General features: G+C 43.4%; 1 protein-coding gene across 5 annotated transcripts in view; it reads left to right on the top strand.

Moving 5' to 3' along the window:
- Window positions 1-24741, top strand: part of CFAP61 (cilia and flagella associated protein 61) — a 272631-nt gene that overhangs the window by 34733 nt on the left and 213157 nt on the right. For all 5 annotated transcript variants that reach the window (XM_067013791.1, XM_059038853.2, XM_067013793.1 and 2 more), the window contains exon 8: window positions 6943-7102. In XM_067013791.1, coding sequence (XP_066869892.1) covers window positions 6943-7102 — 160 coding nt within the window. The remainder of the gene's footprint in view (window positions 1-6942; window positions 7103-24741) is intronic.

Below are 24741 nucleotides of genomic sequence, written 5' to 3' on the forward strand. Positions count from 1 at the left end.
GAGTATCTCTTTAAGTTGATTTTATTTGGTGACCAATGAGCTTCATGAACTTGGATATCTATATCTCTCCCCAGATTTGGGATGTTCTTGGCTATTATCTCTTTAAATAAACTCCCTGCCCCCTTCTCCCTCTCTTCTCATTTTGGAACTCTGGTGATTCACAAATTGGTCCTTGGGATGGTATCCTATAAATCATAGGATACCATCCTATGACCCTTTTCATTCTTTTTACTATGTTCTCCTCTGACTTGATACTTTTAAAGTTCCCGTATTCAATCTCATTGATTCTTTCTTCTGATTGATCAAGTCTGCTGTTGATGCTCTCTGTTGCATTTTCATGTCATTTGTTGATTCTTCAGCTCCAGAATTTCTGGTTGGTTCTTTTTATGGTTTCGCTCTCTTTGTTCAACTTCTCATTTTGTTTGTGTGTTGTTTTCCTGATTTTGTTGAATTGTCTTTGTTTTCTTGTAGCTCACTGAGTCTCCTTAACACAGCTATTTTGAATTCTTTATCTGATAAATTGGAGATTTACCATTTACTCTTGTCTTTGGGTTCAGTTACCAGAAGATTATTGTGACCCTTTGGTGGTGTCATACTTCCTTGATTTTTCATGGTCGTTGAATTTTGCATTGCTGTCTTCACATTTGAATAGCAGTCACCTCCTCTGGTCTTTGGAGGAGAAATAACTTCTCTCAGCTCTGCTAGAGATTCTGAGGCTTCCTCAGACCTTCTATGGGTATGCCTGCTCCATGCTTCTTGCTCTTTCTTGTGGCAGAATTCTTAAGCTTCTATGTCTTCTCTGGACCCTGTAAAGCACCAGGTCGAGTGCTTCTGTATTCCCAAAGGTGGCACTACAGCTCAAATTTGTGGTATCTTCCTGGCCCACAGATTGGGCCGACTTTCTCCATATGCTCCTTAGCCATCTGCCAAAGTCTGCTCATGGCACCATTAGGAGTAGACACGGGGAGCTGCCACAAGGTGGGCTGGTGTGTGCATAAGGCATGTGGAGCACTGGGGGTGCTCGTGGGTGGGCTGGCAGGATCTATGGGTGAAATATTCCCAGTAGCTCGTGGGTGGGCTTCTTGATAGAATCCATGATGCCTGTTAATGTCCTCTGGGGGTCCTACCTGCTGCCATCCCAGACTCCTTCCACCCCCCAGTCGTGAGCTCCCAATTTAGTGCTCTGGATCTGGCAAGAGAGAAATGAGCCCCTCTGGCAGCATCCTGCATAGCTAGGGAAGCCAGGTGCTCACTTACACAGTCTCCCCCTTACCTGCCACGGGATAAATTAGGGGGATAAGTCTTGGCCCTAAGCTGTGCTGCCTTGGAGGATGGGTGTTGTGGGGAAAGGCAGACTGTTTGTCTTACCCACTCCAGGGCATCCAACCAAACTGGTATTTTTTTTGCTCCAATGGAGCTGAAACTTCTCCTCGGGAAACCTGAACTTCATCAAAGGCTCTCTCATCCATGAGTGATCGTCTAAGTCCCTGTTCTCAGGGGCTCCTGGACTGAGGCTGAAGAGGCTAGAGCCAGTTCAGCAGCCTCTGCAGGGTCCACAGCTGCGACCGAGGTCTGTCTGCCTAATTCCTGATGCAAAGGTGGATGCAAAGACTCCTCCCAGGCCCCTTGGTGGATGGTGCTGGATCCCACGGCTCCTTCAAAGGCACTTTTGTTCGTGGATGGATGCCGAATATTTGCTGTTGAGCAGGGGACAAAAATAAGGGATGTCTTATACCACCATGATGCTGACCTCACTCTGGAGAAGGCTTTTAATTCTTTGGTTTCAAGGTGCGAGTCTGAACCCAAATCTCTTGAGTGAGTTCTTGTGAAGAGCAGCTGCAGTGACCTCTTCCCTCAGTTCCTTCCCTCTCTTGTCATGTGTTACAAACTTTCAGTGTGTCTAAATGCCAGAGGAAAGTCGTGGGCTGAAAATTGCAGTCACAACCCTGCAGGGATCCTTTGGTGTCTCCAAAGACACAAACGGAGTCCAGCCTGATCTCTGAGAGGCCGTGCTGCCTCAGACATCAGAGATTGCATGTCCCATGGAGATGTGACCATGGGCCTCAACCTTAAATGGAAGGGCAGGAGCAGGACCTGTCAACAGTGAGCAAACCAGCCTAGGATCTGGGAGTGAAACTCTGGTCTTCACCAAGCCCTATCAGGTGTCTTAAGCCTTTTTGGGTTCAAGATCAGTGCAGTCACCACCCTACCACCTACCTGCCAGGACCCTCCTCCCAACCACCTGGGCTTCCTCAGACCTGCCTTTTGGCAGCAGTGTGCTGGAGCTCGCTCACCTTGGCTCATGAGAGCCAGTTGGCTGAATCTTTAGGAACTTGGCAAACTGCTTGTTAAACACAGCCATTGTCCAAAATTAAGTTATATCAACTAACAGTGTAGTAAATTATACTAAAAACAAAATTAATAAATCCTCAAATTCATTATTTTTTAATTGTTTTACTCTTATTTGTCCTCTTGGGGTCATTTATATCTGTGGTCTCTGCAGAGTGGAAATACTGTAACTATGGCTACTGCGCATCTTCTCCCAATTTTCTACTCAGTTACATCACACCAAGAGCTTACAATGGGCTGCAACAGGAATATTTACACCACAGAAATTGGCTAATGTTACAAATAAGCTTTTCCCTACAGTGCTGATTAGGCATTAACCAGCACACTATACTTTTAGGTGACCAGAGATAACGGGACATAGTACACCAAGCCTGTCCCTTCCCAAACCCGTCCATAGCAGTCACAGGCCATGGATGTGGATGCCCTGAGAGCCATGTCTGCACCGTTGGGGGGCCCTCAACTAAAGGTTTTTAACTGCGAGCATTTTCTTTGACTTAATCGCAACTTTGGAGGAGTCCTGAGTCATCACTTCGCTGCAAGTTGCTTTTCATAACTTTATCCTGGCTGACCTTGACATCTGGTGTTTACTCCAAACTGTGATTTCAGGGCAGGGCGGTTGGAGGCCAAGGGCAGCTCCTAGAGACAGATGGGCAGAGCATCTGCCTTGGCAGCATCCACGGCGTGGGCAGTAGCGGTCCGAGGAGGCACTGGGGCAGAGCCTGCCAGCCCAGCCATGTCTTTGACATCAGGCAGGAAGGATCAGAGCTGGAAGTGGTCACAGTGAGGGCATCCAGAAGGGGTGGGTGATGTAGGGCTTTTTAGATGGAATCATGAACGATGCAGTAGTGCACACGGGCCTATAAGTGGTCCTGCTTGTGAAGGCGCAGCCACTGCACACGTGGTTTATAGCAATCTGAGCCTTGTGCATCATCGTATGGATCCTCAGGGAAAACCAAGGACAACAACAAACTCCCAGTTTGCTCTCCAGTGTGAGATAATTAAAGGCACCTTTGTGGTGGAAAGTATCGGTTACCTGGAAGACAGACAGCAGCCAGCAATCAGTGCCTTTTCACTGTACAAGTAAGAAAAAAAGTCCATCAAATCAATTTATTTTTCCAGAAAACACACACACACACACACACACACACACACACACACACACACACACACACACACAGATGCATTTGAATACTCCCACAAATTCATATTTAAGAACAGTGTTTCTCAAATCAGAACGGTCATCCCAAAGAAACCCAAAGGAAAAAGCAGACACTTCCACAATACGTCCTCGCTCTGTTGAGTCCATCATTCTTAACTTTTGTGAATTGTCACAGTCCCGAGATGAAAGATGGGAATATAACAGGTTGCAGAATTGGAGAACGTGGAATCTTTGTTCCTAATGGTGAAACGTGTTTTTCTCATTTTCATCAGAATGTGTGATCCGTGCCATTTGAAATCAAATTCCAAACATGACAAGCCATTAGTGTAATAGCTCATTACTAACAGCGGTCTTATAAATAATACATTCTTATCATGCACATACAGCTCGCCATGAAGCCAGCAAAAGGTATTTCAGGCCATGGAAGTTGCATCGCGCCAGCGTGGCTCTAGATGAGAAGGGTATCTCCATGTGAACCAAGATGGATGCCAATTTTCCCTGCCGAGAGGGAGGCTGGCCGGCTCTCTCTGCACATATGGTAGAGGGATTGGTTAATCAGCGTCTGCTGAGTCTTGGGCCTAAAATTACAGAGAAGCCAGACAACTGTGGCTACGCAGCCTTTGTTCACGCGTGCAAACAAGACAAACAATCACTTGTTATTTGGGAAAAAAATTAAAATGTATATTTTGGATTTTTATTAAAGTGTCAATGGCTTTATAAAACAGCTGTGTAAATCCAGCCTTTTACAGCTAGTATTTTGGGGAGCGTGTAAAGAAATGAATATGCATGGAAAAAATTAATTTTTAAGAATTATTTTTGTATTCCAGTATTTGGGAGAAAGTACAGGGAGTCTTTACTTTTCAAACACATCTTTGAGAACAAGTGGTTTTAAACCAGAAGAGAACATTTGAGAACAAACAGTTTAATACCTAACTTTTTTCTCTGTTGTTTAAAGGAGTGTTGTAGCTTCTTTCTCTACTTTAGGAAGTTAAAGTATTAACCATTTTCTCTGACTGGGCATTTATGGAATGATGCTCCCTTCTTAGGAACAGGGAATGCTGATGATTGTTGAGTTTGGTTTTTTTTTAATTATTTATTTTTGTCTGTGTTGGGTCTTCGTTGCTGCACGTGGGCTTTCTCTAGTTGCGACGAGCGGGGGCTACTATTTGTTGTGGTGCATGGGCTTCTCATAGCGGTGGCTTCTCTTGTTGCAGAGCACAGGCTCTAGGTGTGCAGGCTTCAGTAGTTGTGGCACACAGGCTCAGTAGTTGTTGCTCGTGGGCTCTAGAGTGCAGTCTCAGTAGTTGTGGCACATGGGCTTAGTTGCTTCGCAGCATCTGGGATCTTCCCGGACCAGGGATTGAACCCATGTCCCCTGCACTGACAGGCAGATTTTTAACCACTGCGCCACCAGGGAAGTCCTGTTGCGTTCTGCTTCCTGGATGGAATGGCTGTCTCGAGAAATAAAGTCTGAATTCTGGTGGGATCGCACCTCCCCAGTAAATGCTGGTTTCTTATAAGAGCTGTTAGAGTCAAATCAGTCACCAGAATTTGCTTAAAACCCACATAATGATCAAAGGAATTATTTATGTAAAATTTATTTATTTTCCTTTTTTCCCAGTTTTATTGAGATATAATTGACACATAACAGTGTATAAGGTGTCCAACCTAACATTTTGATTTATGTACAAATCGCAAAATAATTACCACCAAATAAGGTTAACCTAAGAACTCTGCATTCTCTCTCGCCTCTTTTAAAATACTTTCCTTGCAGAGAAGAATGGAATACAGAATTACTGATGGAACATAATTAAGAATTTCAATCACAGTCATCTCTCAATGTGGTATTAAAATTTGATAGAATTAAAATTCATTGTTAATTTATAATATTTCAGTACCAGTAATAGGCTCAGCTCAGCTAGTTACTCACAAAAGATAAGTTGTTTCCTCTACTCGCAATACTTATGACCCCAAATGTGTTGCATTTTTCCCATACCAGCCAACTCTCCAGCTTCCTAGACACCAGCTGGGTGTCCTGCAGTTTGATTCACTTCTGACACTGCCCAGACTTAGCACAGGCCCTACAGTTTAAGGACTCAGGCCCACAAGACTGTCCCCTGCCTCTGTCAGATGCCAGTCACAAGACTCAGCTTGTCACCTGTACTTTCAACTGACTTACTATAAATCGGCGTTTCCCATGACCCCCTCCTTGGGTGTGACAATCTGCTGGAAAGGGCTCCCAGAACTCAGGAGAACACTTTACTTGCCATCCTCGATTCATTGTAAAGGATACAATTCAGGAACAGCCCAAATGGAAGAAGTGCATGGGGGGAGGTGGGGAGGATGGGGTGAGGAGCTTCCATGCCCTCTCTGGGCTCGCCACTGCCCAGCACCTCAGTGTGTTCACCAGCCTGGAAGATCCCAAACCCCATCATTTAGGGGTTTCTCTGGTGGTTCCATTAACGACTGATTAAATCATTGGCCACTGGTGGTTGAACTCAATCTCCATCCCCCTTCCCCTTCCCAGAGGTCGAGGGGACGGGGCTGAAAGATCCAACCCTCTAATCACAAGGTTGATTCCTCTGGTAACTAGCTCCCATGCTCCGAAAGTCACCTCTTTAGTGTAAACTCAGGTGTGATTGAAAGGGACTTAGTTATGAAAAACAAAAGATGCTCATCTCAGGAAATTACAAGTGTTTTAGGAGCTTTGTGCCAGGAGTGAGGGATGAAGACTGAATATTATGTTACACTGTCACCCTCATCTTCCCACTTATGTATTCCTCATCAAAGGCCTAAAACGATGAGGCCCATTGCAAGAGGTTCAGAATCAGGTAGGATGCTGGGAGGTGATGCAGTTGTAGGTCAGACACATCTGGTGAACAGGTGCAATGAGTTTACTTCACTCAAAGCTTCCCACCAAACCTCCTTCCTCACATCTCCTCCCCATGAGACCATCCAGTCAAACAAATAAATGAGTTTAAGAAAATCGAAGCATTCCTACCTGATGAGGAGCAAACGACCGTGAACTTTCTCTGAACTGGGGGTCAACCAGATGGCCACTGGAACAATGGCCAGTCTTCCTGAGAACCGCATTGTGGAGGGGAGGAGAGTGGATGGGAGGGCTGGGCTTGCGGTGGGGAAATAAAAGGATATGGGGCAGGCAGGGGCGTTGTCTGGGCAAAGTTCCAAAGAGTTTCCCCTAAAGAACATCCTGGTGGCCTTCCTAAGTTATATACCCTCCTCTGGGATTGCCCACAGCGGTCGTCCACGGCATCGTTTTTTGAGCCTGTCCTGTATGCCATGCATTGCTCTGGACACTAGGGCTGCTCCCTCCCTCAGACATCTCCGGATGCCTATGGGCTGGGGCTCCTGGGAGTTTCATGATGAGCATTCACCTGAGGTTGGACAGTCATGAGATGTTTTGGACGTTTCAGGTGGAAGGTGTAGCTGTTGGGCTCATGAGCGTGTGCTCGAGAGTGAACATGCAGCTCCTGCATGAGTGCTTTGACTTGAGGCCCTTCCACGGACTCTGCACCCCGCATCCCGATGACGTCCTGGAGCCACCCCAAGAGCTAAGCGTTCAAGGAAGTTCAGGTACAGTGGCCATCACAGGAGCGTGTCAGGAATTCAGGCTTTACATGCTGTGCGGTGCTCTTGGCTAAGTGCTGGAATTAGGTGGCACCTACTATAGCTCTGTCTCCAGTCCCCTTTCAGGAATAGTTCCTGGTCCATCTCATCCTTGTGCATGTATCTGTGAGCACAGGGAGTCAAGGGTGCACTGCAGCCTTGCCACTGAAGGTTTCCTGAATTCAGAACGTCTACCTTCAGGATGTTCATTGTTAGAGGTAAGCAGTGGGGAAATAATTGATAGCATTTCAGGATTTTACTCAGACACACACGTACAACACAAAACCTGAAGAATACGATGAGTGAATTTTTCAAGTCAAGAACTTGAGAAATTATATTAAGTCTTTTTTGTTCTTTTTAAAATTTTTTTAAAATTGAAATATATAGCTGATTTACAATGTTGTGTTAGTTTCAGGTGTACAACAAAGTGATTCAGTTATACATATATGTGTATATATATACATATATATTCTTTTTCATACATGCCTTTAAGTTTTAATCCCAGCAGTTAGAGCTTCTGTGTTTATGTCTTCAACAAATTATTATGTAATACAGGTCTATTGCAAGTAGTTATTACTTGCACTGATTCTAAAATAATGTCTGCATTAGGATTTTCACCAAATGAAACTAGGTCATCTCAAACTTTGGTGATTTAATGAGGTCTTCCCGCATCCATGAGTATCTTTGAGGTTAAGTGTTTTGGTTCTTAAATCAGGCAGATGCAAGGAGAGTGTGTAAATTCACTTCTCCAAACGTGGGTTTCCTCATTCGTACAATAGGAATAGTAGTAATACCTCCCACGTGGGGTCTCGCCGAGATCTCTCATGTCCAGGGCTTTATTCAGTGTCTCGGGCAAAGTTAGCACTCAGTCAGCATGGACCATCATCTCAAGCGGTCATTATTATCACTTTGTGATTGGCCTTTCACCAAGTTGAGTCTTCCCAGGTTAAAATCGGGGCATTTTGAATTGCTCTGCTTTCTTGTGTCTGAGAGATTATACCAAGACTAATCAAAAAACAGGAAGAGGGGCTACCCTGGTGGCGCAGTGGTTGAGAGTCCGCCTGCCGATGCAGGGGACGTGGGTTCGTGCCCCGGTACGGGAAGATCCCACATGCCGCAGAGCGGCTGGGCCGGTAAGCCGTGGCCGCTGAGCCTACGCATCCAGAGCCTGTGCTCCACAACGGGAGAGGCCACAACAGTGAGAGGCCCGCATACTGGAAAAAAAAAAAAAAAAGAAAAAGAAAAAACAGGAAGAGGAGCGTGTTGGGGGCATGATTGACAAGCGGAAGACGTGTTGATCTAAACAACGGCAAGTGTGGGTTTGGCAGATCTTATCCGCTGGACGGGAAACCAAGTGCAGGGAGCTTGTCTGAATGTTCACAGTCGTTACAAAGAGCTTGCAGAGCTGAAGCTGGAGAGGTGGTTCCCTTTTGTTCTGATGACAGTGCTCTTCCCGAAAGAGAGCTTTGAGGTCTTTATTGTCTAATGGTGAAGGCTGGCTTGCCCTTGCTTCTCAGCAGAGACACAGGAGAGTTCTGAAGGACTTTTCAGCATGAGACAGTCCTGAACAAAAAGTTATCATTGTCGCTTTTGAATGTGTCAATACAATATAAATTCTTCTTGAAGGCAGCATTAAATAAGTTTTATGGCTCAGTTTTCTCATGTCTAAGATGGAGATAAAAATAGTATGGAACCCAAAGAGTTGTTGGGAGGATTAAACGTCAGAATCTACACGATGTCCTTAGCTCTGTGCCAAACACAGAGTAAGTTCTGAAAAAATTGAAGTCGTTTTTCCTCCCCCTGTGACTGTTGTCATTATTAAAAATAAGTTGAAAAGATATAGTCTTTTCCAGTGTGTTTCTGAGTGGCTCTGAGGTTACATAGTATGACTGGGAAGTTCCTATCTTAGAAACTTTATGGGCAGGAACAAAATTCAAAATTTAGGCTGAACCCTGGACTTCAAAACACACATAATCTATCTAGTATCTCTGTCTAGCAAAAAGCCCCAGAGATATGGAAGCTGAAAGAAGTCTGTCTTCTCTCTACCACCTTTAATATTTTTACTTAAAATTAGTTGATCTAGAACAGGATGGTAAGTAAAGGAGATAGGAAAACTTCTCTTGTTATTTTGTGTGCCTTGTTTATTTTTGAAAATCCAGCTTTATGTTCACTGATGCAAAGGTGATTATGAAGTTGTCACTAGGGAGCACTACTGTAGACTTCCAAATAACTCAGGGATGGATTCACAAATCATCAGCAGCTCATTATATCTAAGAAAAGAGTCATCAGCACATTTTGCTGCGGTCTTCCCATCAACAGCAGCAAAGAATGAGGCTCCAGAGAAAATCTGAAATGTCCTATGATCTGCTGTCCATTTTTTTTTCTGATGAAAGTCTCAAGTTAAAGGAAGTATAATTTCTCTAAAATATGAACTAAAATGCTTGTTTCAGTGGGCACACACCATTATGCCCTATGCCTTCAATTTTGTTTATGCTTTTTACTTTTCAAAGGATTTTTGTATATATCATCTCATTTTATCCTCATAACTTGATATAGGAGGGCTAGGAAAGGTTACACCTGCCCACACTCCCAAAAGGTGTTACAGCTCAACAGGGGCTGACCCAGAACCCAACTGAGGCTTCGGCTTGGCAAGGTGACTTCTTATCTAGAATGGCTGCGATTGAAAACTCCAATGGTGGGTCTACTACACAAACACATGATCAATTTTTTCATTTCAATGAGTAATTTAATGAGTTATCACTTTTAGGAGTTCTAGGTGACGTCTGTGTGTATGCACGTGCACACGAGTGCTTTGGACAACTTCCATCTTGGAATCTCCACCTCTGTGTCTGTGGGATTTGCCAGAACCATGTGAGGCCACTCAGCCCTGCTCCAGAGGCAGGCTGGAAGTGCCAGGACATTGACACTCCAGAAGCAACCTCTGCTTCCCTATTTCTTGTCCCTGCCACCCCTACCGCTATTTTCTCCACCAACTCCCAAGTAAACAGTTGTGCTTGAATCCTTGACTCAGACTGTGCCTCTGAGAGAACACACCCCAAGACACTGTTGGTCTAGTCTTTTCCCACCAGCTGTGAAAACATTTATTTACACACAACTGACAGGAGTCAGAGTATAAGTACCCCAGCTCCCTCACCCCTCGGGTGGGATAGCTCTGAGACACGAGTTTTTTGCTGTTTCTCAACATTCCTCCAGGATCACCTCCAGCTGGTGATCCGTGTGATGACATGTGTTTTGTTAGTTGCCTTCCTTTCCCATTCTCTCTTCCTCGCCACCCTACTGTGCTTCCTGGAGTCACCTCCCAAATGAACTCTTGTTCTCAAATCCTGGACTCAAGGTCTGCTCTTTTCCCATCAGCCGTGAGACTTGCAATTTCACATGAACCTCCACCCTTCCAAGCAGAATAACAACGTCACAGCTCGACATTCCTGAGCTCACACAGTGGTCCCCCTTCTCTAGCTACTGCACACATTGTGATTGCCTTGCTGTCTCATCATTTCCGCTGTATCAGAAATTTCCATTGGATCTAAAAAGTGTAACCATACACATTCATTTTGCATTTTACTTGAATAATTTTTAAGTGATCCCATTTTTTTAATCACCTATTCTTCATATACTAGTTATTACACACACTTGTAAATTTGGGTTTTTGTCTACTAAACCTTGGGACTAAACTGGAACCAAAGTGAACAAAGTCAAGGTGATCTCGGGTGGCCTCGGCCTGCAGCGTCTTGAAGCAGGATTTCAGTTCCCTGACCGGGAATCAAGGTTGGGCCACAGCAGTGAGAACGCTGAATCGTAGCCACTAGACCAATATCCAGTGACAAGGCCCTGCCCCTTCGGCTTTGCAGAAATGAATTCCCACAAAGACGGAAAGTAGTAAAACAAAGTGTTTATTAGGAGGAAAGAGAGTACGTGTGAATAGATACACAGGCAGACTGAGAGAGAGGGTGGTAGTTTAAATCACTTACATGGGGCATTTCTTCTGGGTTTCAATCATCTTGCTTTGCCTGGTTCTGAGTCCATATTTGGTTTATCTCAGGGTCCTCCCATGTGTGCGTGCACATCTCTTAGTCAAGACGGATTCTAGTGGAGAGGCCTATGGGTAGGTTGATATCACTCCCCTTTTGACCTCCAAGGAGGCATTCTGCACATGTATAGTCCAGAAATTCTCCTTGACCTCGAGAATGAGAAATATGTGGTCTCTGTCTCTTATCTGGGCGGGGCTCATCCTCTGCTATTAGCCTCCTGCTATTATCTCTATCTTGGAGTTTCTGTCCACAGGGGACAAACTCCAGCTGCTCAGCCTGGGGCCCTATGTATCTCCTGCCTCATAGGATGCAGATTTTGTCCCAGTATAAGGAAAATCTAGTAAAAGTTTATTTTTTATTAAGCGGAGTACCTAGTTTAGAAGTAGCAAGTTCCCCAAATATTGGAAGAATTCATAAAGAGTCATAGCTGCTCAGGAAAGGGCTTTCTGCTTGTGTGGGAGATTGTACTAAATGAAATCTAAGAGCCCTCAAATGGCAAGTCTGAAAGCTTAGTGAACACGCAGCGGCGACCGTATGCTGGCAGTTTATGAATATTTTCCTTCAGCGACAATACAATGGCTCAAGACAATATTTTTTTTTCCAGTTGGCTCCACCACTGGCCCTGCCCAGAGACTGCAAATCAGGCTGTCTTTTGTTGACTGCATCATCACAATAAAGACTTTGGAACCAGAGTGAGCTGGCAATTTTCTTGATGACGCAGAAGGCAAAATAGGGCACAGCCTGCATTTCCACAGCTGTATTGGCATCGACACATTTACCAGTTAAAATTTAAAAACTGAAAACAAGTGAAAGACAAAACTTTTGTTATTCACATCGGCTGGTGTGACCTGGGGAGTGGGAGTCTTGGTTTTGAAAGAGCCCTGAAAGGTGCATCTCAGTACGTACATGGGGCCCACCACACAGAGTCTCTGTGACCTCGATGTGCCCTTGGCAAGGAGAAATACAATTTCATACAACAGAATCATGGGTGTCCCGAAGAATATCCAGGGCAGCTCCTTATAACCAACCCACCCAAGAAAAGTGCTGCTTACTCTACATTTATTTTATTATTTTTAAATTTTTTAAAGTTTATTTATTTATTTATTCTTAGCTGCTTGGGTCTTTGTTGCTGCATGTGGGCTTTCTCTAGCTGTGATGAGCGGTGGCTACTCTTTGTAGTGGTGCGAGGGCTTCTCATTGTAGTGGCTTCTTTTTGTTGCGGAGTGCAGGCTCTAGGCGCACAGGCTCAGTAGTGGTGGCTCGTGGGCTCTAGAGTGCAGGCTCAGTAGTTGTGGCGCACGGACTTTGTTGCTCTGTGGCATGTGGGATCTTCCCAGACCAGGGCTTGAACCCGTGTCCCCTGCATCGCAGGCGGATTCTCAAACACTGCACCACCAGGCAAGTCCCTTACTCTACAGTTAAAAGGCCCTTTGAGGGCTTCCCTGGTGGCGCAGTGGATCCACCTGCCGATGCAGGGGACATGGGTTCGTGCCGTGATCAGGGAGGATCCCACATGCCGCGGAGCGGCTGGGCCCGTGAGCCATGGCCGCTGAGCCTGCGCCTCTGGAGCCTATGCTCCGCAATGGGAGAGGCCACAACAGTGAGAGGCCCGCCTAGCACCAAAAAAAAAAAAAAAAGGCCCTTTGAAATATAATTTTCATAACATCTCCATCCAAAAACATAGCAATGTTGCCTTTTATTTGTTTTTGTTTGTTTGTTTTTTGTGGTACGCGGGCCTCTCACTGTTGTGGCCTCTCCCGTTGCGGAGCGCAGGCTCCGGACGCGCAGGCTCAGCGGCCATGGCTCACGGGCCCAGCCGCTCCGCGGCATGTGGGATCTTCCCGGACCGGGGCACGAACCCGCGTCCCCTGCATCGGCAGGCGGATTCTCAACCACTGCGCCACCAGGGAAGCCCCCCAATGTTGCCTTTTTTTTTTTTTTTTTTTTAACATCTTTATTGGAGTATAATTGTTTTACAATAGTGTGTTAGTTTTCCCTCTACAACAAACTAAATCAGTTATACATACACACATGCTCCCACATCTCCTCCCTCTTGCATCACCCTCTCTCCCACCCTCCCTATCCCATCCCTCTAGGTGGTCACAAAGCACAGAGGTGATCTCCCTGTGCTATGCGGCTACTTCCCACTAGCTATCTAATTTACATTTGATAGTGTATATATGTCCCTGCCACTCCCCCACTTCGTCACAGCCCACCCCTCCCCCTCCCCATATCCTCAAGTCCATGCTCGAGTAAGTCTGTGTTTTATTCCCATCCTACCACTAACCTCTTCATGACATTTTTTTCCCTTAGAGTCCATATATATGTGTTAGCATACGGTATTTGTTTTTCTCCTTCTGACTTACTTCACTCTGTATGACAGACTCCAGGTCCATCCACCTCATTATAAATAACTCAGTTTCATTTCTTTTTATGGCTGAGTAATATTCCATTGTATATATGTGCCACATCTTCTTTATCCATTCATCTGTTGATGGACACTTAGGTTGCTTCCATGTCCTGGCTATTGTAAATAGAGCTGCAATGAACATTTTGGTACATGAGTCTTTCTGAATTATAGTTTTCTCAGGGTATATTCCCAGTAGTGGGATTGCTGGGTCGTATGGTAGTTCTATTTGTAGTTTTTTAAGGAACCTCCATACTGTTCTCCATAGCGGCTGTATCAATTTACATTCCCACCAGCAGTGCAAGAGGGTTCCCTTTTCTCCACACCCTCTCCAGCATTTATTGTTTCTAGAGTTTTTGATGATGGCCAATCTGACCGGTGTGAGATGATATCTCATTGTAGTTTTAATTTGCATTTCTCTAATGATTAATGAGGTTGAGCATTCTTTCATGTGTTTGTTAGCAATCTGTATATCTTCTTTGGAGAAATGTCTATTTAGTTCTTCTGCCCATTTTTGGATTGGGTTGTTTGTTTTTTTGTTATTGAGCTGCATGAGTTGCTTATAAATTTTGGATATTAATCCTTTGTCAGTTGCTTCATTTGCAAATATTTTCTCCCATTCTGAGGGTTGTCTTTTGGTCTTGTTTATGGTATCCTTTGCTGTGCAAAAGCTTTTAAGTTTCATTAGGTCCCATTTGTTTATTTGTGTTTTTATTTCCATTTCTCTAGGAGATGGGTCAAAAAGGATCTTGCTGTGATTTATGTCGTATAGTGTTCTGCCTATGTTTTCCTCTAAGAGTTTGATAGTGTCTGGCCTTACATTTAGGTCTTTAACCCATTTTGAGTTTATTTTTGTGTGTGGTGTTAGGGATTGTTCTAATTTCATACTTTTACATGTAGCTGTCCAGTTTTCCCAGCACCACTTATTGAAGAGGCTGTCTTTTCTCCACTGTATATCCTTCCCTCCTTTATCAAAGATAAGGTGACCATATGTGTGTGGGTTTATCTCTGGGCTCTCTATCCTGTTCCATTGATCTATATTTCTGTTTTTGTGCCAGTACCATATTGTCTTGATTACTGTAGCCTTGTAGTAGAGTCTGAAGTCAGGGAGCCTAATTCCTCCAGCTCCATTTCTCGTTCTCAAGATTGCTTTGGCTATTCGGGGTCTTTTGTGATTCCATACAAATTGTGAGATTTTTTGTTCTAGTTCTGTAAAAAATGCCAGTGGTAATTTGATAGGGATTGCATTGAATCGGTAGATTGCTTTGGGTAGTATAGTCATTTTCACAATGTTGATTCTTCCAATCCAAGAACATGGTATATTTCTCCACCTATTTGTATCATCTTTAATTTCTTTCATCAGTGTCTTATAGTTTTCTGCATACAAGTCTTTTGTCTCCTTAGGTAGGTTTATTCCTAGATATTTTATTCTTTTTGTTGCAATGGTAAATGGGAGCGTTTTCTTAATTTCACTCTCAGATTTTTCATCATTAGTGTATAAGAATGCCAGAGATTTCTGTGCATTAATTTTGTATCCTGCAACTTTACCAAATTCATTGATTAGCTCTAGTAGTTTTCTGGTAGCATCCTTAGGATTCTCTATGTATAGTATCATGTCATCTGCAAACAGTGACAGCTTTACTTCTTCTTTTCCTATTTGGATTCCTTTTATTTCTTTTTCTTCTCTGATTGCTGTGGCTAGAACTTCCAAAACTATGTTGAATAAGAGTGGTGAGAGTGGGCAACCTTGTCTTGTTCCTGATCTTAGTGGAAATGGTTTCAGTTTTTCACCATTGAGAACGATGCTAGCTGTGGGTTTGTCATATATGGCCTTTATTATGTTGAGGAAAGTTCCCTCTATGCCCACTTTCTGCAAGGTTTTTATCATAAATGAGTGTTGAATTTTGTCAAAAGCTTTCTCTGCATCTATTGAGATGATCATATGGTTTTTCTCCTTCAGTTTGTTGATATGGTGTATCACATTGATTGATTTGCGTATATTGAAGAATCCTTGCATTCCTGGGATAAACCCCACTTGATCATGGTGTATGATCCTTTTAATGTGCTGTTGGATTCTGTTTGCTAATATTTTGTTGAGGATTTTTACATCTATGTTCATCAGTGATATTGGCCTGTAGTTTTCTTTCTTTGTGACGTCTTTGTCTGGTTTTGGTATCAGGGTGATGTTGGCCTCATAGAATGAGTTTGGGAGTGTTCCTCCCTCTGCTATCTGTTGGAAGAGTTTGAGAAGGATAGGTGTTAGCTCTTCTCTAAATGTTTGATAGAATTCGCCTGTGAAGCCATCTGGTCCTGGACTTTTGTTTGCTGGAAGATTTTTAATCACAGTTTCAATTTCAGTGCTTGTGATTGGTCTGTTCATATTTTCTATTTCTTCCTGGTTCAGTCTCGGCAGGTTGTGCATTTCTAAGAATTTGTCCATTTCTTCCAGGTTGTCCATTTTATTGGCATACAGTTGCTTGTAGTAATCTCTAATAATCTTTTGTATTTCTGCAGTGTCAGTTGTTATATCTCCTTTTTCATTTCTAATTCTATTGATTTGAGTCTTCTCCCTTTTATTCTTGATGAGTCTGGCTAATGGTTTATCAATTTTATTTATCTTCTCAAAGAACCAGCTTTTAGTTTTATTGATCTTTGCTATTGTTTCCTTCACTTCTTTTTCATTTATTTCTGATCTGATCTTTATGATTTCTTTCCTTCTGCTAAATTTGGGGGTTTTTTGTTCTTCTTTCTCTAATTGCTTTAAGTGCAAAGTTAGGTTGTTTATTCGAGATGTTTCCTGTTTCTTAAGGTATGATTGTATTGCTATAAACTTGCCTCTTAGAACTGCTTTTGCTGTATCCCATAGGTTTTGGGTCGTTGTGTCTCCATTGTCATTTGTTTCTAAGTATTTTTTGATTTCCTCTTTGATTTCTTCAGTGATCACTTCATTATTAAGTAGTGTATTGTTTAGCCTCCATGTGTTTGTATTTTTTACAGATCTTTTCCTATAATTGATATTTAGTCTCATAGCGTTGTGGTCGGAAAAGATACTTGATACGATTTCAATTTTCTTAAATTTGCCAAGGCTAGATTTGTGACCCAATATATGATCAATCCTGGAGAATGTTCCATGAGCACTTGAGAAAAATGTGTATTCTGTTGTTTTTGGATGGAATGTCCTATAAATATCAATTAAGTCCATCTTGTGTAATGTATCATTTAAAGCTTGTGTTTCCTTATTTATTTTCATTTTGGATGATCTGTCCATTGGTGAAAGTGGGGTGTTAAAGTCCCCCATTATAATTGTGTTGCTGTCGATTTCCCCTTTTAAGGCTGTTAGTATTTGCCTTATGTATTGAGGTGCTCCTATGTTGGGTGCATAAATATTTACAATTGTTATATCTTCTTCATGGATCGATCCCTTGATCATTATGTAGTGTCCTTCTTTGTCTCTTGTAATAGTCTTTATTTTAAAGTCTATTTTGTCTGATATGAGAATTGCTACTCCAGCTTTCTTCTGATTTCCATTTGCATGGAATATCTTTTTCCATCCCCTTACTTTCAGTCTGTATGTGTCCCTAGGTCTGAAGTGGGTCTCTTGTAGACAGCATATATATGGGTCTTGTTTTTGTATCCATTCAGCCAGTCTGTGTCTTTTGGTGGGAGCATTTAATCCATTTACATTTAAGGTAATTATCGATATGTATGTTCCTATTACCATTTACTTGTTTCGGGTTGTTCTTGTAGGTCTTTTCCTTCTCTTGTGTTTCTTGCCTAGAGAAGTTCCTTTAGGATTTGTTGTAGAGCTGGTTTGGTGGTGCTGAACTCTCTCAGTTTTTGCTTGTCTGTAAAGGTTTTAATTTCTCCATCAAATCTGAATGAGATCCTTGCTGGGTAGAGTAATCTTGGTTGTAGGTTTTTTTCCTTCATCACTTTAAATATGTCCTGCCACTCCCTTCTGGCTTGTAGAGTTTCTGCTGAAAGATCAGATGTTAATCTTATGGGGATTCCCTTGTGTGTTATTTGTTGTTTTTCCCTTGCTGCTTTTAATATGTTTTCTTTGTATTTAATTTTTGACAGTTTGATTATTATGTGTCGTGGCGTGTTTCTCTTTGGGTTTATCCTGTATGGAACTCTCTGTGCTTCCTGGACTTGATTGACTATTTCCTTTCCTATATTAGGGAAGTTTTCAACTATAATCTCTTCAAATATTTTCTCAGTCCCTTTCTTTTTCTCTTCTTCTTCTGGGACCCCTATAATTCGAATGTTGGTGCGTTTAATGTTGTCCCAGAGGTCTCTGAGACTGTCCTCAGTTCTTTTCATTCTTTTTTCTTTCTTCTGCTCTGCAGTAGTTATTTCCACTATTTTATCTTCCAGGTCACTTATCCGTCCTTCTGCCTCAGTTATTCTGCTATTGATCCCATCTAGAGTATTTTTAATTTCATTTATTGTGTTGCTCATCGTTGCTTGCTTCCTCTTTATTTCTTCTAGGTCCCTGTTAACTGTTTCTTGCAAATTGTCTATTCTATTTCCAAGATTTTGCATCATCTTCACCATCATTATTCTAAATTCTCTTTCAGGTAGATTGGCTATTACCTCTTCATCTGTTAGGTCTGGTGTGTTTTTATCTTGCTCCTTCATCTGTTGTGTGTTTTTCTGTCTTCTCATTTCGCTTATCTTACTGTGTTTGAGGTCTCCTTTTTGCACGCTGCAGGTTCGTAGTTCCTGTTGTTTTTGGTGGCTGTCCCCAGTGGCTAAGGTTGGTTCAGTGGGTTGAGTATATTCCCTGGTTGGGGGGACTAGTGCCTCTGTTCTGGTGGATGAGGCTGGATCTTGTCCTTCTGGTGGGCAGGTCCTCGTCTGGTGGTGTGTTTGGGGATGTTGGTAACCTTATTATGATTTTAGGCAGTCTCTCTGCTAATGGATGGGGCTGTAGACCTGTCTTGCTCTTTGTTGGGGATAGGGTGTCCAGCACTGTTCTTTGCTGGTCCTTGAGTGAAGCTGGGTCTTGGTGTTGGGATGGAGGTCTCTGGGAGATTTTCGCCGTCTGATATTACGTGGAGCTCGGAGGTCTCTTGTGGACTAGTGTCTTGAGGTTGGTTCTCCCACCTCAGGGACACCGCCCTGGTGCCTGGCTGGGGCGCCAAGAACCTTTAATCCACACGGCTCAAAATAAAAGGTAGAATAAATAGAGAGGAAAGAAAAGGAAGGAAGGAGGGAGGGAGGGAAGGAAGGAAGAAAGGAAGGAAGAAATGAAGGAAGGAAGCAAGAAAGCAAGGACGGAAGGTGCAGAGGAAGAAAGGGAGGAAGGAAGAGAGGAAGGGAGGAAAGAAGGGGGAAGGAAGGAAGAAAGGAGGGAAGGAGGGAAGAAAGGAAGAAAGAAAGGGAGAAGACAGAGTAGTATAAAGTATAGTTATTAAAATAAAAAATAATTATTACGAAGAAAAATTTCCTTTTAAAAAACAAAAAAACAAAACAAAACAAACAAATAAAAACAAAAAACAAAAACAAAAAACAGAAAAATGGGTCGGTCTAACCCTAGGACAAATGGTGCAAGCAAAGCTATACAGACAAAATCTCACACAGCAGCACACACATACACACCCACAAAAAGAAAAAAAAAGGGGAAAATAATAGTATATCTTGCTCCCAAAGTCCACCTCCTCAACTTGGGATGATTCGTTGTCTATTCAGGTTTTCAACAGATGCAGGGCACTTCAAGTTGATTGTGGAGCTTTATTCCGCCGCTTCTGAGGCTGTTGGGAGAGATCTCCCCCTCTCCTCTCTGTTCGCACAGCTCCTGGGGTTCAGCTTTGGACTTGGTCCCGCCTCTGCGTGTAGGTTGTCCGAGGGCGACTGCCCTTCGCTCAGACAGGACGATGTTAAAGGAGCAGTTGATTCGGGGGCTCCAGCTCACTCAGGCTGGGGGGAGGGAGTGGCACGGGGGCGGGGTGAGTCCGCGACGTCAGAGGCCGACGTGACGCTGCACAGGCCCAAGGCGCGCCGTGCGTTCTCCCGGGGAAGCTGTCCCTGGATCCCGGGACCCCGGCAGTGGCGGACTGCACGGGCTCCCGGGAGGGCCGGTGTGGAGAGTGACCTGTGCTCACACACAGGCCTCTTGGTGGTGGCAGCAGCAACCTTAGCGTCCGACACCCGTCTCTACTGTCCGTGCCGACAGCCGCGGCTCGCGCCCGTTTCTGGAGCTCCTCTACGCGGTGCTCTTAATCCCCTCACCTCACACCCGAGGAAGCAAAGAGGCAAGAAAAAGTCTCTTGTCTCAGCTCCGCGCCCGCTTCTGGAGCTCCTTTAAGCGGCGCACTTAATCCCCTCTCCTCGCGCCCAGGCAGCAAAGAGGGAGGAAAAGGTCTCTTGCCTCTTCGGCAGCTCCAGACTTCTCCCGAACTCCCTCCCGGCCAGCCGTGGTGCACTAGCCCCCTTCAAGCTGTCTTCACTCTGCCAACTCCAGCCCTTTCCCCGGGATCCGACTGAAGCCCGAGCCTCAGCTCCCGGCCCCGCCCGCCCCAGCGGGCGAGCAGACAAGCCTCTCGGGCTGGTGAGTGCCGGTCGGCACCGATCCTCTGCGGGAATCTCTCCGCTTTGCCCTCCGCACCCCTGTGGCTGAGCTGTCCTCCGCGGCTCCGGAGCTTCCCCCTCCGGCGCCCGCAGTCTCCGCCCGCGAAGGGGCCTCTAGTGTGTGGGAGTCTTTCCTCCTTCTCGGCTCCCTCCCACTGGCGTAGGTCCCGTCCCTATTCTTTTGTCCCTGTTTATTCTTTTTTCTTTTGCCCTACCCAGATATGTGGGGAGTTTCTTGCCTTTTTGGAGGTCCGAGGTCCTCTGCCAGCGTTCGGTGGGTGCTCTACAGGAGAAGCTCCACGTGTAGATGTATGTCTGATGTCTCTGTGAGGAGGAAGGAGATCTCCGCGTCTTACTCTTCCGCCATCTTTAAGCCGTCTCCCCCAATGTTGCCTTTTAAATGAAAGAAAATCACTCTTGCTGTCAGGAAATGTTTCTTTGTGTCTTGTTTAAATTTCTTTCATGGAACTTACACTTGCTTCTTACCTCAGGATCTCTCCTCTGCAGGGCAAGGAAATGTCTGGAACAAAGATGGCAGGGCTAAGAAACAACAGCTAAACCGAGTCTGATTTATCAAATAGTGACAGCCCAGGTCTTCTAGCCTCTCTTCCTAAGGTTAGATTTTATTTGCCTGGGTGGCTTTCTGCTTTAGTTTATTTTTCTTTTAACTTGGATTCCAAATGTGGATGAAACACTCATCTACAGAGCATAGCAGTATTTCTGCCAAGAGGTTTGCATTCTGTATCTCAGACCATGTATTTACCACCTGGTATTGTTTTGTAGTTATTGAACTAATGACCCACTAGGACTCTGTATACGTTTGCTCAGGCTGTTTTAACAGAGTACCACAGACCAGGGGGCTTAAACAACAGAAATTCATTTTCTCACAGTTCTGGAAATATAGAAATCTGAGACCAAGGTGTCAGCAGGGTTGGTTTCTTCTGAGGTCTCTCTCCATGGCTTGTAGATTCTTTTCCTGTCTTCACGTGGTTTTCCCTTTTGTTCCTGTCTGTGTCCTAATCTCCTCTTCTTATGAGGACACCAGTCACATTGGCTTAAGGGCCCAGCCATCTGACCTCGTATTACTTTATCTCTTTAAAGGCCCTTTCTCCAAATTTAGTTACGTTCTGAGGTATCAGGGGGTGGGAGTTAAACACGAGTTTTGTGGGGACACGATTCAATGTCTAACACCTAGAATCCTGTGTTAGCGGTTCTCTGGAGCCCTGTGGTTAAGGCTGTATGGTAATAATGCCAATCATGGCAACAAGGTCCCTTCTACTTAATGCTCATGAAAGCCTGATATACTGACTCATATTTGTCACAATTTAAATTTCATCTTTTTTTCTTAACCACCAAATGTCTTTTTAGTATATGAAGGTAACAAAATTGCATTCTTCTAAAACTTTAGCCACTCTTGCCAACTTTGGTTTTCTAGAAGTAACTATGTGAGTTCTAGCGCTTTGTTAAAGATGTTGACAAAACAAATAAATAATTCCAGGCTTATGCCCAGGCTGACATGATTATCTCCAAGGTTGGTGGTGTCAATGAAAAATTAATCAGTCAATCTAAGAAAGAAACGGGAAATTTTATTGGAGCCAAACTGAGGATTATAACCCGGGAACAACCTCTCAGAAAGCTCTGAGAACTGTTTCACCCCTGAGAGGTCAAAGCACAATTACACAGGTTTTTGAGACAGAGGGCTGTGCATTAAATGATGTAGATAGTTTGCACAATCCAGATCTTTAAGTACAAATTGGTGGGTCATTGTGATCCCTTACAAGGTCAGGAAGGAATATTACCTTGTAAGGAGTTGTCTTTTGGTTGCCGGGAGAATGTTGCTCTTTATGGTTGAGCAGGTACTTCCGCCAATGGGGAGGTCTGGCCCATGCATAATGTTGATACACAACGCAGATACACAGAAGAGGGGAGAGAGGAGAACAAGGGGCAGAGAAAAATGTTTATGTTTAAATTTTCCATGACTTGCCTTAGAATACGAATTTTTACTTCATCAACAGTATAAACTCTTGCATGGGTTCCCTGGGTGGAACCCTTGGGCTGGTAACATACCAGGAAGGAGGCCATCCAGACTTGAAACCAGTCTTGTCAGGGTCATTGCCCCGGAAGCCTTTTGATTATTTAATAAAACCTAGTGTTGATTTTCCACCTTCATTCAGATACTGGTTTCTAAGCCCTATTGAATGCCTTTAAAAACAGCAGCAACAAATGAGGGTACCCTCTGAAGACTCCGTTATTACGCAGAGAGCAGGATGACTGAGAGCCACGTTCCTACTCTCCTCAGCACTGGGAGCCACTGGTTAAGTGATGATTCTGCTGCGCTCGCCACCAAGCAGATTCGTTTCTCAGTGGTCAAAATACAAATGCATTTGTATATATTAGGACCTGGAGGTCTTTGAAAGAAAAGTGGCGTTATTTATATTCGTTATGATCATTATGTACTGGGATTATTTTCTCAGTAGGCGATGTGTCTTTTGCCCATATTTATGAAGCAGGGGAGAAGGCATTTAATGAATTTCAAGAGTGTATTTGACTGTAAAACACACCTCTCTTAGTACATTCACATGTAAATAGCCCTTTTATTTGTTCTCTCTGGTGACGTTTCTTCTTTTGGGGGTAGATCGCACTTTGTTGTTGTTTTATATTTCCAAATGGGAGACTGAATGATAATAATGAAAGATTATGCAAAAAATCCATGTTTAAAATAATGTTGATATGACACTTGTGTTGCAGGATAATTATAGTAATTTGACTCTTACACTATATGGAGTCAGGAGTTAGTTGCTAGAAAATACGGTGGTAGGGGTGATTCAGAGGGTTTTCATCACAACAGGCTGTTTGATCCTGCTGACTTTTCTCTTGAAAATCAATCGCTTGTGATGAATACTCTGAATTCCCCCTTGATTAAATTGGCTGTTGGTGGGCTGCACCCATTGCACTTGGGTCACTGTGAGTTCTGTTTCTGTTTACACAGGGGTTTTGAGGACTCTTAAAATATCAGGGAGCAAGTTTAATCCAAGCAAGCCAAGCAACTGAAGAGGTAATTGCTAAAAATCAGTCTTTGCACTTGGCAACAAAGGAAAACATATCAATTCTAAGCCCAACATGAAGCCGGTTAATTTCATTACGGGGTTGCAAGCCTTTTCTCCACTGCATAGTGCTCTGGCTTTGGGCGTTTTCAGACTTCCAGGGGCACGTGGGCTCACTCAGTGGAAGACGCGGGACAGTCACCTTGGACGCTGGTTCCAACTTCAGGTTCATGTTTCACGATGTTCCATTTCCCCTCAAGGTTACTCACACATTCAGATTTTCTATTTCTTTTGAATCAATTTTAGGAAATTAGATATTTCTAGAAAAGCATCATTTAGTATACGAAGGTTAAAAAATGATTAGTGTACAGTTGTGGATCTACAAATATATGTATCTCCAGTGGGTATGTTTGTATATGTATATATACATACACAAACACATATGTGTATAACAGTATATATATATATATATATATATATATATAGTTAAAATGATTAAAGAAGACAATTTAGGTGATATAAACAAACTTTATTTAACACTTCATGAAGTAGACAGTCTCTTTTCAGAGAACTACAAAATGGGTGAGAAAGCAGGAAGCTTTTATAGGATAAAGAATAAAGAACAAGGAAGAGAAAATACCTGATTGGCCAGGGTCCTGCAGCCACCCTTGTTTGGGGTGAGAAGGTCCAGGGTTGGGTTGGTGGTTGGGGATTGACTGAAGGATCGGCTGCATTTCTGGTCATGTTGCATTTACCGGGACACGAAAGTGACCCAAGTTTTCGTTTGCTGACCTGGCATGCCCCCATCCCCACCCTGGGCAGGAGTGGCTCCATCTTGGGCCTAGAAAGTTATTTCAGCTCTCTATATATTATGTCTCCAACTCCGTGTGGAAAAAGACTTGTCTTTTTTTATTGAGTGCTGATTTCAATCTACATAAAATATTTTAGAGAAAAGAGAAACATAAGTAAATCATAAAACCAACTATACAAAAAATTATTCATAATAAGTGTGGGAAAATATTCAGCTTCCATAAAACTAAAATGCACGTTAAAACCCAAGACCTTTTTCTACCTGCTGTTGCCTACTAAGTTATAAATATGTGTTGTAATTAAGATGCTTGGTTCTAGGCAAGAAGCTTGGCAACTAGTCCTCGGTTTCTGACAGCTGTGAAGGTTGTACTTCTGGAATACAGTCCAGAAATGGTTACCAGAATCCATTAAGTACTCATATTCTTTGACCTCAGCTGTAGCAAGTCTGAGGAAATAATCCTGAATCTGTAAAAAGATACACATTCAAGACTTTTCCCTAAACTTAATACTAAAAATGAATGAACAGAAAATATCCAAATAAACAGACAAATTAAAAAACCCAAATCTCCCTTAAGAGAGGTATGGCTAAACTTGTGAGTATTCACTGTATAGCTGTTCAGTAGCCTTTAAAAAGTTTACAGACAGTGAAGGGAAATGGGTACGATATAATCTTACGTGAAAAAAATAAATGCAATGTGAATTGAAGTGTGGGTAAAACTGTCT

Source organism: Kogia breviceps, chromosome 14 (genome assembly GCF_026419965.1).
Source record: "Kogia breviceps isolate mKogBre1 chromosome 14, mKogBre1 haplotype 1, whole genome shotgun sequence".
Classification (NCBI taxonomy): Eukaryota; Metazoa; Chordata; class Mammalia; order Artiodactyla; family Physeteridae; genus Kogia; species Kogia breviceps.